This window comes from Phycomyces blakesleeanus (genome assembly GCF_001638985.1).
Source record: "Phycomyces blakesleeanus NRRL 1555(-) unplaced genomic scaffold PHYBLscaffold_38, whole genome shotgun sequence".
In the NCBI taxonomy this organism is placed as follows: Eukaryota; Fungi; Mucoromycota; class Mucoromycetes; order Mucorales; family Phycomycetaceae; genus Phycomyces; species Phycomyces blakesleeanus.
Window position 1 is genome coordinate 243,939 of NW_017265168.1, and position 17,655 is coordinate 261,593.

Genomic DNA, 17,655 nt, shown 5'->3' on the forward strand with positions numbered 1-17,655 from the left:
CATGCTTCTGCGTGTCTTTTTCGCGCTTTCTCTCCCATCTAGGAAGAGTTTCACCCATAACTGATGTTTTGGAAGCAACCTTCTTAGCTTTTCTGGTATCTCTATATTTGCCAGAGTGCTTGCAAATCAATTTGATGCAAGAGCTTGATGCATATTCAGTAGTGAGAGCAATGTTATGCTTGACACCATATGCCTTGGCAGCTTCTCGAACAGCTACAACTGAAAAGAATTCTCTTCCAACAAGAAAAATTGAGTTGAACTCAGTCAAGGCAGCATTGTACTTCTTTGATGTCTTGCTAACAATGACAAAGTTGTTGGTGTTATTGATGTTGTTAATGTTGCTCATGTTAAATGTCAAAAAAAATTATGTGCTGATGTTGTAGTAAAAAAGGACAGTGATTTAATTGGCAATCTGGAGGGTAATTTATCTGATCCCCCCAAAAAAAATGCGTGTAACATGCAAAACTAATTATATGTGATGTCAAGTCTAATTCTTCAATTTGCTCGCTTTTGCATATCTTATCAGTATCCAATTTGTTGGTAATACTCTCAAAAGTCAATTATAGGTGACGTCACGTTTAATTCTTCAATTTGGTTGCTTTTGCATGTCTTATCAGTGCTCAATTTGTCAGTAACACTCCCAAAGGCCAATTACAAGTGACGTCACGCTTAATTCTCTCTTTTGGTCTTTTTTTGCATGTCCGACCCTAATTTTCCTTGCATGTCCATATCATTGCCCTATTTAAACAAAATAAAAGGCATCAAAAAAACTTTTCTGTGACGTGGTACATGACTAAGCCACACAACCTATATTATTTATAAGATTATAACACTTAAAATAGATACTATAAACTTTATAATTATATTCTCTTTATCAATTTGTAACGTTATGTGACAATCAAACTGAATCTATATAGCTTATTGTCACGGCATTGTTTTACATATATGCACGTCACACGACGTCACAAATTGATAGAGAAAACAAACTTTAAAATAAATAATAATAATGATTTAAATATGTTATATTTCACTAAATATTTTTATGTCTTTTGTAGGAATTGAACTGGTAATCTGCAGATTGCTTTATGACACTGTAAGCAAATGGCGGAGTTTGTATTCGGAGCTTTAAAACCCATAAACTTTCAGAAATCCAATTATTTTCTATTCAGCCTTGGCTACCATCAGAAAAAATAATAATAATAGAATATAATTTTTCTAGAATTACAAAGAATTTTGCATCGTCACCGCAATGCCAGACAACCAAAATCATGTTACAAGCTGACTATTTTAACAGCACCCATTATCAAACAAAAGTGCCCAGCTAGCTTAGGTTAAAGATTATGTTTTATTAAAGAGATATGTTGCTGGCAATCTATAGATCATATAGCATCTCAAGTACAAAAGAAAAAGCAAAAAAAGTCTAAAAGGATTACAAAAAGACAAAAAATAGAAAGAGAAGAAGAGAACTAACATTAATAAGCTGAAAGTTATACCTTACTCTCCACTTTGCAGCTGTGTAAAAATGCGGTAACAGTGAAAGAGAGGAGATAAGAGTTCAAGCAAGCAGCTGTTTATGTGTGAAAAGATAAAAAATGAAAGAAAATTAGATAGAGAAGAAAAAAAGACAAAAAAAATAAAAATTAAAATGAAAAAGAAGAAAAAAAGAAACTAGCTAAGTCCAGCCCAAAGAGTATCAAAATGAGTTTCATGAGTGTAGTCACCATCAGGATTACAAAGCTTGTCAAAATGCCAGAGAATAGTAAGTAGTGCTACCTAATAAGAGGGACAAGGAGCCTGACTAGAATTTGGGAGAGCAGTAATAGCAAAATCAATTGGATTATAGTTTTGATCAGATGGAATAGGAAGACAGGCCAACAAATGGCCAGGAACCAAAGAGCAGACAGCAAAATGATGACGTGAGGTATGGTCAGTACCACAATAGCAATTCTTAGGACTGCTAGGCAACCAACCCATTCTTCAGTGGACAAGGCAGCTACGTTCCACCCTAGTTACAGGCAAGAACAGAATAGGACTGACTTCCAAAAGAGGGTGGCATGCTAGGAACAAGACTTGGTTTGAAGACAATCGGAACTGATCAGTTTTGAACTGTTAAAAGGTTTCGAAGTGATGTTTGAGAGCTTTGCCACTATAAACATTTAAATCAATAGAGATGCTTTGAAGGAGAGTATTATGACGAAGAGTGACAAGTGATGAAGACTGAGAGTGATGACGGTGAAGAAGAAACAAAAGGCAGCCAGAGGGAAGGTAGTGAGCACGAATACAAAACTTAGTTATCAGCACATCAGCACGGAAACTCATACTAGGGAGGTGACATATATGTTTAAGCACAGTTGTAGATGAGGTGTGATGTCCACCAACAATTATGTGCAAACATTTATCTAGGATCTTCTCAAGCTGAATAGTATCAGTTCTTTTCAGAGGGAGAATAGTCAATCCATATTCAAATTTTGGTCTGATAAAGATCCTATACAGACGAGAGCTGAGAAGCAGAGAGAATCCAGACTGGCATGCTCCAACTGCATTCAGTGTTGCCATGGTTGCCAGGGCTCCAGAACGACAATGAGTGACAATAGAAGGCCCATAAATATCTTTATTGCGAAAGGGGACACCAAGATATATGAATTCCTCTACTGCAGGAAGAATCTCATCATATATTGAGAGAGCTGAATGGTTGGCAGAACGAGAAAGAGGGTAAATGATAGCACATTTAGATGGACTTCAACGAAAACCAAGATCAAATGAGTGTTGGGCAGCCAAATAAAGCATAGTCTGGACGTCACAAGCAGAACCAAATATTGCCGCATCATCACCAAAAATAAGTGTATTTATTGGCGTTGATAAGACTGCGTGCTGATAGCAATCCACACCTGAAGGAGCAAGAAGAGACTGATATGCATCCAATGAGGAGGGAGACAATGATGATACATAGGTAGAAGTGAGAGGAGATGTAACTGTGCAAAGGAGAGCTGGAAGGGAGTTGATATAAATGGAGTAAAGATAAAGACGAAGGACTGAACATTGAAGAATGCTTGTCTTGGGTGAAAATGAATGTGAGGCGAAATTGCCAAGAAGAACTGAGATAAATAAATCATCAAACATATGGACCAAAAGTCCAAGAAGAGCAGATGATATGGATCGTCTGACAAGGGCATTCCAAATGACACGTCTATCCACAGTGTTATAGGCAGCTTTAATATCCAAGAAAGCAACAATTGGATTGTGGTGATGACAATGAAAATGAGCTTTCATCAGGTTGTGTAAACATAGAGCTTGATCCAGAGCACCACAACGAGGATGAAATCCACCTTGAACTACATTCAGTAGAGGAAAGAATTTATGCAACTCAGGAGCAAGACACATCTCAAATAATTTACGAATTACAGAAGTGAGAGAAATTGGGTGGTAGTTTGCAGCATCTAAAGGGTTACCCTTTTTGAAAATGGGAAACACTTGTGCTTGACGCCAGAGAAAAGGAGTATATGACCATTGCCAGCAGATAGTAAAGAGACAGGCAAGAAGAGGTGAGATGTGAGACCGAATGGGCTTTAGCATTTCCGCACAGATGTGGTCAGGACCCAGTGCCTTGCGGTTAGGCATAAATTGCATGCTGGTCCCCACCACTAGTGAGGTAAATGGCAAGTCAACAGAGACAAAAGGCATGAGAGAGGTGTTGAGTGGTGGTGGTGAAGATCGAATATCAGGAAGTATGTGTCCACTATAGACTGATGCGAGATGGTCACACATAACTGTTGCTGCAACTGCTGAGCCATCATCATGCTGAAATGAGTGCTGTGGTTGCCTGCGCCGTTTCAACTGCTTTATCTTGGACGTGGCCTTGTTTAAATCTGAGTTCATTGAGTGGCAAAAAGCATGCCAAGACAAATGCTTTGCAGTTTGAACTTGCTGACGAAACTTCTTATGTGCATGTTGGTGCCGGCTCCAGCAATTGATCTTGTCAATGCCACAAGCTCAACGCCATTGCTTGTAACAGCCATCTCTATGGCCGGCTGCAGCTTGCAATGCAGGGGTCCAAAACGATTTCCAATGTGAGGGGCGAGGGGGGCAAGAACCAATGGAGCTACTAAGAGAGTCATAAATGAGTGTATTGAAAGAGTTAGTAAGAGCATCAATGGGTAGACATATAGTTGGCAGATTCTGAACAAGGTCTTGTAGTGTGATGAGAATGGAGGCGGATTTGGTGACAAAGGTGGTGACATATAATGATCTGACATCTTCTTCATAAAGACATGACAGATTCCAAGTTTGGTGCATAGGTGGAGGTGCTGGTGGTGAGTGTTGCAGGTCATAAGTAAAGGAAAGTGAGAGAAGTTGGTGATCAGAGCCTAAAGATAGTTCGGTTGCAATGTGTAAAGAAGGGTTGGCAAAGTTGATGTTGGTGATAAAAAGGTCAATGATGCTGCTGATTTCAACTTCGTTATGAAAGGAAATGTATGTGGGTGTGCATGGTGAGAGAACTCCATTGAGGACAGTTAAAGATTGTTTTTCAAGCCATTGCTCTAAAGCTACACCATGAAGGTTAGATGCATAGTCACCAGTTACTGAACCAAGGCGTGCATTAAAATCTCCACATATAATGGTATCATCAGTTAAAGGAATGGCTGAGAGGATATCAAGAGCTTCATGAGTGGGCATAGAGGATGGTAAGTAAAGGCATATAAGTCGAAAGGTACCAATCTTGACAGCAAGAGCATAGTTGTTGGGTATAGATATTTGTGTGACAGTATAAGGACAGGAAGGAGAGACTAACAATGACACCCCCATTGATCTGCAGTAGTTGCCAGCAACAGGAGATCCATAGAGATGAAACTGAAACCATGAGGTTGGAAGACGGGCTGGGGATAAGAGTCATGTTTCAGTTATAAAAAGCATATGAAGAGATTGACAGTGATTGAGCACGTCTTTGATTGCACGAGGTTGAAGTCCATTGGCATTTCATAATCCTTTTGAAAGGTCATTTATTCTATCATAGCAGTGAGAGCATCAAGAGCACATTTTTTGTTTGGAGCATCACCAAAGTTTTTGAGCTATAGGACGGGCAAGAATTTCCTCAATACCAATCCATCCTGATTAGACAAGGAAGTGTGCAACTAGAAGAACAAGGTGAGGACGCAGAAACTTAAGGGCCTGAATGCAGCAAGCATTTTGAAGAACCAAGGTCTGGGTTTCCAGACCAGAAAGAGACAGATTGACAAACTTGGGATCAGCAGCATTCTTGGGGTCAAGTGGATCAAAGTTGTTGACAAGAGAGACCTTGGCTTGAACTAATTATGACTTAAAGTCCTCAAGATACTGCACATGAACAAGAATTCCAATCACTCCACAACCAGGGAAGTTAATGTCCAATAGACGGCCAGTGTCAACACCAAGAGTGCAGAGAGAACGGCGCACTTCACTGTGTGTAATGTGGCGTGAGCGAGAAATATAAGCATATTCAAAACCATCAGGATCAGTTTTGTCAGAGAATAGTCTTTGAGAGGCAGCAACCTGGCGGGCAGAAGGAAGTCAAGGTGTCTTGGCTGGCAGAATCAAGCTTGTTTTGGTAGCCCAAGTGAAGGCAGCAGTTCCAAGATCTGCAGTTGACTGGGGTGCAGGAAAAGAAGCAGAGCTGGGAACAGGACCAGTCACATTGTTTTGCAACAATTGAGATCAGAGATTGGCATTCTCCTGCTGGACATTAGATAATTGAGCATGCAATTGGACATTTTTAGCAGCAAGTGATTCCAAATGTACTGTACGTTCGTTAAGTGCACTGAACTGCGACTGCATACTGGTTAAAAACGTCACAAGCTCGGCTGGCAGACTTTGCATGCAATTAGCAGACAACAATTGTGACATGTTTGGTGATGATCTTGAGATGGTGGCAATCGGCAGAGAAAAAGTGAAAACCGGTAATAAAATGGCAGGAATGATATGAAAAATATTTTTGACAATGAATGCGGTGGTGGGAAGGATAGATGCGTCATATTTGACAATGGATGCAATGATTGAAACAATATTTTGGATGGATTAATGATAGAATTATATAGATGCAAACTATAAAACCCCAAAATTTATAAAAGTAAGCTTACGTGAAAGTGACGTGTGATGTGTTTGTTTGTTGTGGATTGTAACAGTATCACTTGGCAAAAAAATGTAATGTGAATTACGAAATACAAGAAGAAGAATACAATAAGAATGGAAAAGAATAGGTAATTTGACAGGTAAGAATTGGTGACAGACAGGTAGAAAAAATAGGGAGAAGATTAAAATGGAAATTGTGACAATGACAAAGTCTGAAAAAAACAGAAAAGGGAAAACAGAGGAACAAAATATATCAAAATCGACAGACAACACTCCAAAGAAAAAGGACACTATGTATAAATGAAGAATAATGATAATAACGGGCAAAAATAAATAAGATAAAGGATAGAATGATGATTTTATTGATTGAAAACGTTGTTTCTTTTATAAACAAAAATGTTTAGTTAAAATAATTTTTTGAGAAAAAGAAAAGAAATTCAAGTGAAAATTTTTACTATATGTAACTGGTGTTGATAGTAGAAGTAGAATAGAAAATTATAGAGAAAGTAAAATAAAGGTATAGTAAAAATATAATAATTGAATAAAGATAAAGTAATAATATAATAACGATGTAATAAAGTAAAGTAAAAAAATATAATAATAGTATAATAAGAGAATCTAATAAAATGTAATAATAAATAGTGTAAAATAAATGTCAGCAATAAAGAAGTGTATAAAATTAGGGGAAAGAGGTATAATGTTTTTAATGGGTGACAGGTGTTTCTGAGGTGATGATGTAGATGGGTATTTTAATTTTAAGGAACGGGATTATATTGGGGGGTTTGGGTATAGGGGTATCGGGAGCAAGATTTCCCAAGAAACCTGGGAGGACCACTCTTGTCCCTCGAGACACGTCACTCGGTCGACTCACCGTCGACGTCAACGCCCACAAGTCCGGTACTGCCCGTCATGGCTCACCACCGGACCAAACCACCAAAGGAATGCACCGTCCGGTATCCCTCACCAGAAATTAGTTAAAGCCTGAGTTGTCTACAACACACGTGAAAAAACAGAAGTGCCCGGCTAGCTCAATCGGTAGAGCGTGAGACTCTTAATCTCAAGGTTGGGGGTTCGACCCCCCCGTTGGGCTTTAACTGTGTGTTTCAGTTTTTTGTTTTTGATCTGGTCTCAGCTGTAACAGTGTCGGACATTATTTTGATGAATCTGTAAAATCTGAAGATAGTTAACTGCAGATAATGCACAGTATTAGTTTAGAAAACTATATGACAATTCAATTCATATCAATAAAAGATGTCTTTTATCCTCTCTTTGATTTTACGTATACTCCTTGATTCCCAGTGGGTTTGACCTTTTGACTTTGTTATAGTAAAAGGAAGACCAACCCAGACCGGGAACGACAACAGTATGTTGTGCTTAATTTTGGTGATACAAGTTCTAGTGACTTGTTCTTACAAAAGAAGCAGGAATTAAAATGATTATTTATCAGTTTGTAATTTTAGAAATTTGTAATCAACTTATGATAATTTGTAATATTACTAGACACTACTTGAGTGTCGTCAAAGATGAATAATCATTTCAAAAAATATATAAGATAACCCAAAGCAAAATAATAAAAATCATCTTTTTATCCTCTCTCTTATTTGCTTACTCCTGTGTTATTAAAGCTTGACCAATTCAGCTACGTTTACAGTGAATTGGAAAATAGTCTAGATCAGAAATGACAAGTACTTCCCCATATAAAAAAGCAAGTCACACATCTCAAAGTATTTCATTTTATATGAATAATTTTTTATTATGCGTATTCTCCTTAATATTTTCTCTTAAAAGTCTCATCTCTTATATAAGCTAAAAATGTCAATTTTTAATATTGCCAATGATTACAAAAATTGCATTGTTTCTGATTACATAGATTCTATTGACTTCTTAACCCTTTCATCTGAAGATGAGTCCACAAACTGGTTGAATAAAGTAGCAAGAAAGCATATCAATTGGATTTATCATCAATCATATAACCATAACAAAAATAGTGTTTTTATTGGGTTGTCTCTCAAAGAGTCTTTAAAAGTAAAAACAATTGTATACTTATGTGATCATACTGGAAAATCTAAAAAAAAACATCTTCCTTGCAGCAAGTTCAGAAGTGTGTTAGAACTACAAAATCTATAAAAATTGGTTGCCCAGCTGACATATACAAGCATGCTATGACTGATGGTACAATTCATATCAAGTATACACTGGAAAAATAACAATAAATACACACGGGAAAATTAAGGCATACTATTGTGAATATTCCACATTTTACAGTAGGGTTTTGCCTATTTCCACTGGTACCAAAGCTGATCTGGTTACATGTGCACAGACCTGCTATCTACAAGTGTAAAGTTTGATAGCACTAGTGAAGTTAGAGTTAATAGTAATTTTATATCTTTGTATATAATAGAGTACCAAGAACACTTTATTTCAAATTTTGTTTTTTGCTGTAATACAATCTGTTTCCATGTTAAAGGTTAATAATCAGGGACTATGTTGCATGTGTATTATTGAACTATCCCTGGGTGAATAGTTAGAACCATGGACATTTTATTGCTTATAAGCCAATCATTAACACTCTTTATTATGAGGTCATAGATTATCTGCTCCCCCAATTACTTGATATTCAATTATTATTGGTTTGAATTATAGTTTATTTTTGTATTTATTAGAAAAAATAGAATGATTCTAGGTTGATAGTATTGGAATAATATTATATGCCTCGGGCCGTCTTCACCAGTATCCTTCATATGACTCAAATCAAGCAGTGCTTTATATATAATGTTTGTAAACCCTCATATTCAGTAGTTATCTTTGGCACAGATACTATTTAACATAATAAAAGAGAAGTTAAATGCGTATTTAAATATCTACATGTTGTGATTGATATATTGATTTGAGAATACATACAATATAATGACTGAAGAAGATAAAAATAAAATTTTGAGAGTTTGAGGCATGGTGTCAAGTATAATTTCTTTGACAATGAAAATAATATAGAGAAGTTAGTTTGAGTGAATTTGGTGACAGAATATTTAATGAAAATATCTGAAGAAAGTCAATTTATTTGTAGACCTAGATAGTATTTGTCAAGAGTTGATATAATCTTTAGTAAAAAACATATATTAATATACAGTATAAATAATACTATCATTCATATTAAGAGAATAAAAAAAGAAGTCTTACCATGTCAATAACGTCGCCAAGAGATAGAGGTTCTTGATTCATTGCGTGTTTGGCAGATGAACATTCATCTGTAATAAAAATTATATTCTGTCAGATAAATATTAATAGTAAATAAAAAATAAAATATTACCGTGTTGATGGTCTTGTTTAATTGTAAGAAATATTTTTTGGCGATATTGTCTATAAAAAAGAAGGGGAAAAGTCAGAATAATTTTTATAGGATGATGACATGAAGTATAGTTACTAGCTTGGACTAATCCAGATGGCCATTGTAAAGAGAATACATCAGAAGAAAAAAAACACGCTAGTATCTATGACAGCTGAAATAATAATTATTATTTAGCTATATTTGAAGAAAAGAATTATTTTAAAGAAAAAGAACATATGTTACCAAAAAAGTTTGTAATTATAGTAAAACACTAAGAGAGTATATATGTATCTATAGACAACAGAATGTGTTAATCTTGTTATTGTCTACACAGAAGTGTTTTTAAGAAGAATGTATCTTACCAGTAAAATTTACAGTTATAACAAAAATCAGAAAGAGAAAGAAAAGAAAAGAAAATAGTCGATAAAGAAAAATATGGAAAAATACAAAAAAATAAGTAAATAAAATACAAAAAACAAAATAGATAATTAAAAAAAAATGAAACTCAAAATAAAATATCCAAAAATCATAATAGATATAATAATGTAGTATCTAAAAGCAATCTTTGTATCAATTTACACAGTGTGTGTACAAGAAGTTACTTTAGATATATTCTTTTAACCAAGATCAATCAAGACTAGACATCTTTTTTTTGGAAATATAAATATAAGTTTTTGCTACAATCTTACTCACGCTTGCTCACGCACTCTTACGATTATTCTTACTTATACTCACACTTTCTCTCTCTATCTCCCTATCTTTTTCTGTCTTTTATTTTGGTATGTTTGATAATAAATATAATTGTAGTATATAATAGAAATTTATTCAAAGAATATAAAAACATTAACAGTTAATACATATTTGAACTTATATTTTTATATTAATAGAATATGTCTAACTAAAATGAAAGCTATTCCACTTGACACACTTCTGCTGAGAGAGAAATGACAAACTCTCTTGCCATCTTGCGTCATGACATGACTACTGTCATGAAAGACGTTACTGATATCAAAGCAAAAACTTTGAACACTCCTGTATCTGCTGTTTTGCAGAGTCAGCCGATGGCTTTAGTGCATGCTGTTGCTCCTGTGAGCATGGAAATGAATATAGCTGGTTCTCCTACCATGGCTTCTGATGCAAAATCAGGCAACAAAACAAAAGCCTATGTATGTATCATACATATAGTAAATTATATCTTTAATAACTTACCAAGATTCAATAGAGACTTCTTCAGGAGCATTTGTGGGACCCTAAGTTCAAGTCAAAACATTTGGCTGAAATTTAAGTCAACAATGATAAGCCAAGGTGGAACATGGCTGTAAACTTCAACCAGTCGCCAAACACTGAGTTGACAGAAAACCTTGTTGCTTACTTGGAAAGAAATTTCGTAGGAGCAGGACTGAGAAAAAGTGATGTTCATGACTTTGTCTACACAAACTTCACTAGCAGAAAGCATGCAGCTAATAAGTCTCAGGCTAAAAAAAAGTCAGACAATGCTTGCAACAGAAGGAGTAGCCGTGAAAAGGAGGTAAGTTATACTTTATTTATTTATTATTTGAATAATTCTTATCTAAGTCATTAATTTAAAGCAAAAAAAGAAAACTAATTTAATATTTTCAACAGCACTTGAAACGTTGCAAAACAGCGCATCAGTCTAACAAGACTGCTATTGATGACAAGATGAAAAGAGATTGCTCTGGTCTCATTATAGAAGAGGCTATGTCTGTTAGTGAGTCAGACAATGGCACTTCGCCTCATGTTTCTTATAGTGGGCTTCGTCTTCATCGTCCATATTAGAGAAGTGATGAGGTAATTAGTTTTTTGAAAGTTGAAATATTGAATTTAGTTAATATATTATATTGTATTATACTGAATAAAATATTAATGTCTTTAATATAATACAACCACTTCATCACACTTGTTGACAAGAAAGTGGTAGCTGATTTAGACTTAAATAACTATCAATTGCTGTCACATGCTTTTGGTGAAACCATTGAAGGACCAGTCCCTGATGCAATTGCGTCACAGTTTCCTCAGTGGGCTCTTAGAAACGGGCCCTAAATAAAGCTTATATTTTTTGTTCTTTTTTTCTTCATTCATAACGTCTTATACTTTAAATAACCAAAAAAATCCATAAAGAGGCATTAATTGTTCTTTGTTTTTTCACTGCAAAAGACAACCAATTTAAGTAGCTTAATTTTTGTTTAAATCCTCCAAAAATTGGTGGTTTATGTTCAATTATAGTTCGGTATTTGTTACAAAAATTGGTTCATTTAGTTAACCAAATGATGAGATTATAGATACTAAAATCAATAGATAAATTGAGAGTTATAATTCCCCCTTTTCTTGAAATGTTATAATTGTCTGTAATTCTGATTATATATTCACCCATAACTTCAAACCGTACCTAAACTCTACTTGTTATGGAATTGGCTTTGAACTCTCTACCTCTTAAAAAATTTTATTTGCTTTAATTACATGATATTATTGGATAGACCTCACTAAAATCGACCTAGAATCAGTCTGAAATCTGACAGGAACCAGCATTCAAATGAATGATTGTAAAAAAAAACTTAAATAGATCTTGTTGACATCATCAAGAGATGATGCATTTGAAATAGAATCTCATAGAAAAAATGGTTTTTATTGATTTTTGAATGGTTGGAAAATATATTTAGCTATTTAATATGGACCACTAATACTTCTTTAAAAGTGTGTATCCGAATAGTACGACTTGAATACATGTTATACTTTCATTTATTGGACGGCTTGAATACATTGGATGACCTAACTTATACTATACTTCCCTACCTTATCGGTTTCATGTATTCGGCACGTTTTTTGGTTTTACACTTCTTTAACTGAAAATGAAATCCTTGGTATTTTCTTGGAGAATACGTTTGTTTGGAACTACATTAGCTTAGAGCAAAAAAGATACAGAAGTATTAATACAGATTTCTTTATGAAATAAAATGAAATAACATACTTACTAGATCATTTATAGGGGTTCATAACAAATCTCACGATAGAATAAAAATCCATTTGATTGATATTTTCTTTTAAATAAAAAGCAAGAAATAAAATAAACAACTTTATTAATATGTACGCTTTGATTATAAAGACACTTGAATTACTTACATATTATAGACACGCGTTTGCAAAAGGGGGCAAACCAGTATGACTTGAAAAAAAGGCATGACATATTTATCTGAGAAGAAGAATTGATAAGTTACATTATTTAAGTTGAGTTATATATATATTACCTTTTCATAGACTGAAAATACCAGAAAGTATATAGTGTCAAGAGCAAAACATCTTTTATTACAAAATGGGTAGAAGCCCTATCATTTTAAAAATAAAAGATATTTAGTCAGCAAGGTGTTTCATTTTGGTTAAGAGATTGCTTATTACCTGTACTGTTTTGAATGCTTGTTAAGTGTATTGTTTATCTAATATATATTAAGATGATTCTAAAAGCCAAAAGTATTAATAAAAGTTGAGATCTTAAGGGTAAGCTTATCAAGACATATAAAAAGAGACAAAATGAGAAGAGCAAGTTAAAGAAAGAGAAAATAAAAAAGAGGGGCGCGGTTATTCTATTAAATATGAATTCGGGGTTTTTTTTTAAAAATAAATAAATCAAAAAATAATTTTTGTCTGTAACTTAGAATTGAAAGAAAACGCAGTTGCACTATGCCAGCAGCTAATACATATGAAAAACAGAGTATAGTATAAAATCATATTATTCAAATACTAATACATAATATAAGAATAAAACATGGATTGAAAATTAAATTAAAGAAGCACATAAAATACTCACAACAAGAGTGGAAACATTCAAAGCTGTTCTTGTTATGTAATAGATCATGGTGTTCTCTGAGAAAGAATAAAACTTAAAGCCCAAATTAAACATAATATAAATAGACCCTTTGGATTTAAAAAAAAACAAGCTATTCTTATTATTCACAATGTCAAGAAATCTCAATAACAATTCAGTTAACAATGCTTTTGGTGAAGAACCTTCTGTGGGAAGGTAGATTAAAACCAGGCAGTCTTCAATTTTCTTATATTAATTTTATTTTTGTCTTTTATAAAAATCAAAAAAAAGCCCACCAAGAAATACCAATGATATAAGGACGATAATGTTGCAACACTCACAGGGAACAGTGAGCAATCAAAGACCACTAGCACCAAAGAGAGCTCGGTTGAATCTTGAAGGTGATTCGTTGGGTAGAACTCGTAACATCCATGATGTGTACGAGAAACTTGATACCATGAATGGTGTCTTAAACACTGTTTTGAAGAACACATCTTCTGAGAAAGCTGAAGCCACTGCTAGTAATGCAGTTGAGCAAGACATGTCACCTGGACGTCAATCAACATTGGATGTAAGTAATCATAATATGTTTTTATGTAGATAGAATTTAATATACATTTATATTATAGCAATTGTTGCGCGATTATTTGAGTGAAGAGAAATTGTATGACCAATACAATACCAATGAAAATAAAAACAGTGAGGGAAACAGACTCGTTCTGAAGTCTGTTACCAATTACCTTCGTCGTCAAGAAGAGGGGAAAAAGGTGGACTTGCCAACTCTTCGAACTAAGATTGTGCGGCACATTGGCAACAGAAAGTTGCAAGAAAAAAAAACAGGAGAAAAGAAGCAGGAAGAGAATCGACGAGCCTGTCTTCGTCAGCGACATGTAAAGGTAAAAAACACACGCACACAATATACTAGATGTGATATTAAATTAGAAATATTATATATTTATATATAGTCGTGTGAAAGAAGACAATCTGTCTTGAAAGCCAATCGGGCACACTTTGTGAACAGCTTTGGAGAGAATGTTGACAGTATTCTCCATGCTGATTACATGTCAGACCTTGAGAGTGATGATGAAAGAGAAGAAGAGGAACAGGATTCGTCCTCAGAAAAGAGTTTTTTTTGGAGATTCCGCCCAAGCTGGAGAAGCGAAGAGGTATAGTACAAAAAACTATTTTTTTGGATGGTGTGTAATAATACTTACATTGACATATAGGGAGATAGGTTTGTTGATGAACTTGATGCGGATTATAAGGCAGCTCATGATAAGAAAAATAATACCTGTCCATTCGAGCATAAATTTAAAGGAATAAGAGATAAGCAGCTTAGTAAGACCAAGGCAAACAAGCTGCCATCATGGTCAAAGAAACAATAAGACAATAAATCAAACATTTTCTAATAAATTGATAAAAGAGTGCAAAGTGGTATTTTATTAATATTATTTAAGCTTCTATTTTTTGGGGTAAAGGGATTACTAAACGTTTAAATTCACTAGTTATAGTAAACCTATATTTAGCAATTGCGATTGGTGAATATAAATGATGTACTGGAATAATACATTCATAATTAAGTACAGAAGAAGGTTCATTCCAGAGCTCAATGCCTTCATTTAACATTGGCTGGTAACTCCCCAAAGAATAACTAGAGTACCACTCAACAAACGCAAAAGTATGGGTGATGACAGTTTCGTTGATGGTTATCAAATGTTGAAATAAATACAGTATACGGCCAGGAAACGCTGCTTTATCTTCACTGTTATTCTCAAGATAATAGGCGCGGAAATAAGATCCAGAAGAGTATTCCTGTCCAAGAAGAGATATCCGTTTCATTTTCTCAATTTGGTTATTGACAAAAATCTGGTTAGACTCGCAGTTTGAATAATGGCCAAAAATATCGTGACTGCCATATGCGTGTCTGTAAAACTCCAGTAAACATTCATAATGTCCCTTGCACATTGTAATCCTTTGGTCGAGTTTAATCGGAAACACTGAAGGGGACAACAGCTCACAACCCAAAGCAGAATGACGAGGGTTTAACGAATATTCAACAAAGTCAGACAGAGAAAAGGTACTGGCAGTAGAAGATGGATGCAATGCTGCTAATTGATCTTGACTATTTGAAATGCGATGCAGAAAGTCAATTGCGAACTGGGGAAGATGGTTGACAAAAGATTGTATGAAGCTGCCAATGTATATTCTCTCCAAAAATCTCTTCATCATTGTTGATTCGAAGCTGCCTTTTTGATTTGTTTCGATATTCTTCAACAAACCATTGTATCTCTCGAAACTGAATAACCAGAAAGCATAAATTGGCCCAAAGTCATGAACACACTCGCCAAGATGATGATGTAGATGCATATTCGGTGTCATGGCCGATTTTCCATACAGTGTCTGAAATCTTGTACAAAACAATTGGAGTTTACTGTGGGCTTCGTCTATTTCTTTGTCATTGATCGAAGGTTTTGTGAGTAAGCGGCATGCGTCAACAAACAAAATCCAGTTTTCGAGATTCTTGGCTGGGAGCACATGCTTCAGAACAAATGGAGAGTATATGACGCACCATGACTTCCACTCGTCAGCTTTCATGAACGAAAACCCATCGGCAATCTTCTTTGTTATACGCGCATATCCACAAGGTACAACAATACCATTGGCAAGCTCTTGCATAGTTAACTGATTCTTTTCATTGATGTAGTTACACTCGCACCATATCTGAATCATTCGCTTTGCAGTTCCAAGATAGAGGTTATGCATCGGGTCTATAACTGTAAAGCGGACTGGGTCAAAGTAAGATAACCGATGAAGCTCTGACCACCGAGTGCCGTTTTCTTTTTCTAGGCGTGTTCGCTCAGTATTGTTCAATGCATTTGCCCAGCTGACAGCGTGTTCCAGATTCATTGTCTTCGTGCGTCTCACCCACTTGCTATACTTGAATCCAGAGTAGTCAAGCTTGCTGGTCTTCTTTATAGTCGTGAATTGTCGTTGACATTTGTGACAGGCGCATGTGCTCATGTGGCCAGTAAATCCAGAGGTTTTGCGAGCAGCAGGGATATCACAGGCAACACACATTAATGCAGCACAAACAACAATCTTTCTATTTTGTGAGTCTGTCATTTCTACACCAATGTATATCTCCAACAATTTGTCAACGAGCGGCTTCAAGTAATGATTCATGCTGTCAGTGCTTGCTTCCTTCGGCCCAGGCATCATACCAACAAGAATGACATTTTCAGACTTAAGACGTTCACTCTGTGGGAGATTGTTGATAGAGAGATATATCGCACCACTGGAATGTGTTCGTCTATCAAATGGCTGAAACCAATTGATATTCAGAGTCAACATTAAAGATTGGCTATCATTAACAAACCGTCTGCCATTGATGTCTTTAATATCACTCCAAACTGCACCATCGAAAATGTCAAGTTTGGTGTTTTCAATTATTTGACGACTTGTCCACAAATTGATCTTGGACACGAAATCTGGCTTGGAGAATTTTTGTTGCAAGGCGTACTTCAGAGAGTTGAATGGATATACCATTGCTGAAAGAGAACGATTTCCAGTTGACACTTTAAAGAGATTGTTGTTGCAAATGGCGGATTGAGAGAATTTTTTAAATGTACAGACTCTTTGACTTGTTTCCGGAGGATAAATCGAATGACATTGTGAGCATGCAATGTATACTGTCATTCCGTCTGTTGCCATGTTAAATCCTGTCTTATGCTTCAAGCTATTGATCGTCAGTGGAAGGGCGCCAGACATATCACAGAGAGACAGTAGAGTATTACAAAATTCAATGAGAATCGATCCACCGCTTTCCACCAAAAAGATCAAGTGAAATATGACAATGAATACTGCAACAAAGCGGATATACAAGGGCATGTTATCAAAAGACGAAGGACGAACTATGAAGACAAAGGTTAAGTTAGTTTAAATTAATATATTGATTAATTGTCTATACCGTATTAATTCATACCTGATTCTACTATCGAGGTCCCACTGGTCTCATCAAAGTTTTCTTCTTGTTCAAAATCAAAACCGGTATCGCCTTCTTCAATCTCATCGCCATCAACCACAAATGCTCCTGTAATTGTATCTTCGGCAGTAAAGATGGACTCTTCTTGGGACAAAGGTAAGTCAACTGGAAAGGAATAATTGTTGTAAAGATGTAGAAATAAAAATATAATTACAATTATGATCATATAAAAAATAAAAAATAAAAAAAATATATATCAGTTTCAATTATTATTTTGTTCATTTATTTTATTTTATTTTCTTACCTTCTTGATCAAATTCAATGTTTTGTTCTTCATTTTCGTCTTCATATTCGCCTTCGCCTTCGTTCTCGTAATCATAATCATTGTCATTGTCACTGTCAATACTATCTACTTCCATGTTGTCAAAA

The 17,655-nt window shown here is 35.1% G+C and overlaps 9 protein-coding genes and 1 non-coding gene across 10 annotated transcripts; 5 read left to right on the forward strand and 5 right to left on the reverse strand.

The window, feature by feature from the left end:
• Positions 1–1,668: 1,668 nt before the first annotated feature.
• On the reverse strand, positions 1,669–2,556 carry PHYBLDRAFT_70984 (hypothetical protein; the record flags this gene model as incomplete). Its single annotated transcript, XM_018442382.1, has 2 exons — positions 1,669–1,773; positions 2,155–2,556. 2 exons carry the CDS (start codon positions 2,554–2,556, stop codon positions 1,669–1,671), a joined length of 507 nt encoding a protein of 168 aa, XP_018284217.1.
• A 1,316-nt stretch (positions 2,557–3,872) lies between these two features.
• Positions 3,873–4,803, reverse strand: PHYBLDRAFT_175473 (hypothetical protein; the record flags this gene model as incomplete). The annotated part of the gene is made up of 2 exons (XM_018437497.1): positions 3,873–4,102; positions 4,161–4,803. 2 exons carry the CDS (start codon positions 4,801–4,803, stop codon positions 3,873–3,875), a joined length of 873 nt encoding a protein of 290 aa, XP_018284218.1.
• A 306-nt stretch (positions 4,804–5,109) lies between these two features.
• Positions 5,110–5,877, reverse strand: PHYBLDRAFT_70982 (hypothetical protein; the record flags this gene model as incomplete). The annotated part of the gene is made up of 3 exons (XM_018442381.1): positions 5,110–5,292; positions 5,338–5,526; positions 5,716–5,877. The coding sequence occupies 3 exons, from the start codon at positions 5,875–5,877 to the stop codon at positions 5,110–5,112; spliced, it is 534 nt and encodes a 177-aa protein (XP_018284219.1).
• On the forward strand, positions 5,849–7,076 carry PHYBLDRAFT_152749 (hypothetical protein; the record flags this gene model as incomplete). The annotated part of the gene is made up of 2 exons (XM_018432985.1): positions 5,849–5,930; positions 6,895–7,076. The coding sequence occupies 2 exons, from the start codon at positions 5,849–5,851 to the stop codon at positions 7,074–7,076; spliced, it is 264 nt and encodes an 87-aa protein (XP_018284220.1).
• A 43-nt stretch (positions 7,077–7,119) lies between these two features.
• Positions 7,120–7,192, forward strand: PHYBLDRAFT_t282. The gene has a single exon. It is a non-coding gene; the product is annotated as a tRNA-Lys (tRNA).
• A 722-nt stretch (positions 7,193–7,914) lies between these two features.
• Positions 7,915–8,626, forward strand: PHYBLDRAFT_70981 (hypothetical protein; the record flags this gene model as incomplete). Its single annotated transcript, XM_018442380.1, has 4 exons — positions 7,915–8,127; positions 8,193–8,274; positions 8,423–8,469; positions 8,504–8,626. 4 exons carry the CDS (start codon positions 7,915–7,917, stop codon positions 8,624–8,626), a joined length of 465 nt encoding a protein of 154 aa, XP_018284221.1.
• Positions 8,627–10,371: 1,745 nt separating this feature from the next.
• Positions 10,372–11,224, forward strand: PHYBLDRAFT_152750 (hypothetical protein; the record flags this gene model as incomplete). The annotated part of the gene is made up of 3 exons (XM_018432986.1): positions 10,372–10,597; positions 10,714–10,955; positions 11,051–11,224. 3 exons carry the CDS (start codon positions 10,372–10,374, stop codon positions 11,222–11,224), a joined length of 642 nt encoding a protein of 213 aa, XP_018284222.1.
• Positions 11,225–13,395: 2,171 nt separating this feature from the next.
• Positions 13,396–14,629, forward strand: PHYBLDRAFT_152751 (hypothetical protein; the record flags this gene model as incomplete). Its single annotated transcript, XM_018432987.1, has 5 exons — positions 13,396–13,460; positions 13,536–13,815; positions 13,874–14,140; positions 14,210–14,410; positions 14,471–14,629. The coding sequence occupies 5 exons, from the start codon at positions 13,396–13,398 to the stop codon at positions 14,627–14,629; spliced, it is 972 nt and encodes a 323-aa protein (XP_018284223.1).
• A 67-nt stretch (positions 14,630–14,696) lies between these two features.
• PHYBLDRAFT_72746 (hypothetical protein) lies at positions 14,697–16,151 on the reverse strand (the record flags this gene model as incomplete). The annotated part of the gene is made up of 1 exon (XM_018442709.1): positions 14,697–16,151. The coding sequence occupies one exon, from the start codon at positions 16,149–16,151 to the stop codon at positions 14,697–14,699; it is 1,455 nt and encodes a 484-aa protein (XP_018284224.1).
• A 67-nt stretch (positions 16,152–16,218) lies between these two features.
• On the reverse strand, positions 16,219–16,930 carry PHYBLDRAFT_160680 (hypothetical protein; the record flags this gene model as incomplete). Its single annotated transcript, XM_018434228.1, has 1 exon — positions 16,219–16,930. A coding segment is annotated over exon 1 (240 nt), but the record flags the coding sequence as incomplete, so codon positions are not given.
• Positions 16,931–17,655: the final 725 nt, after the last annotated feature.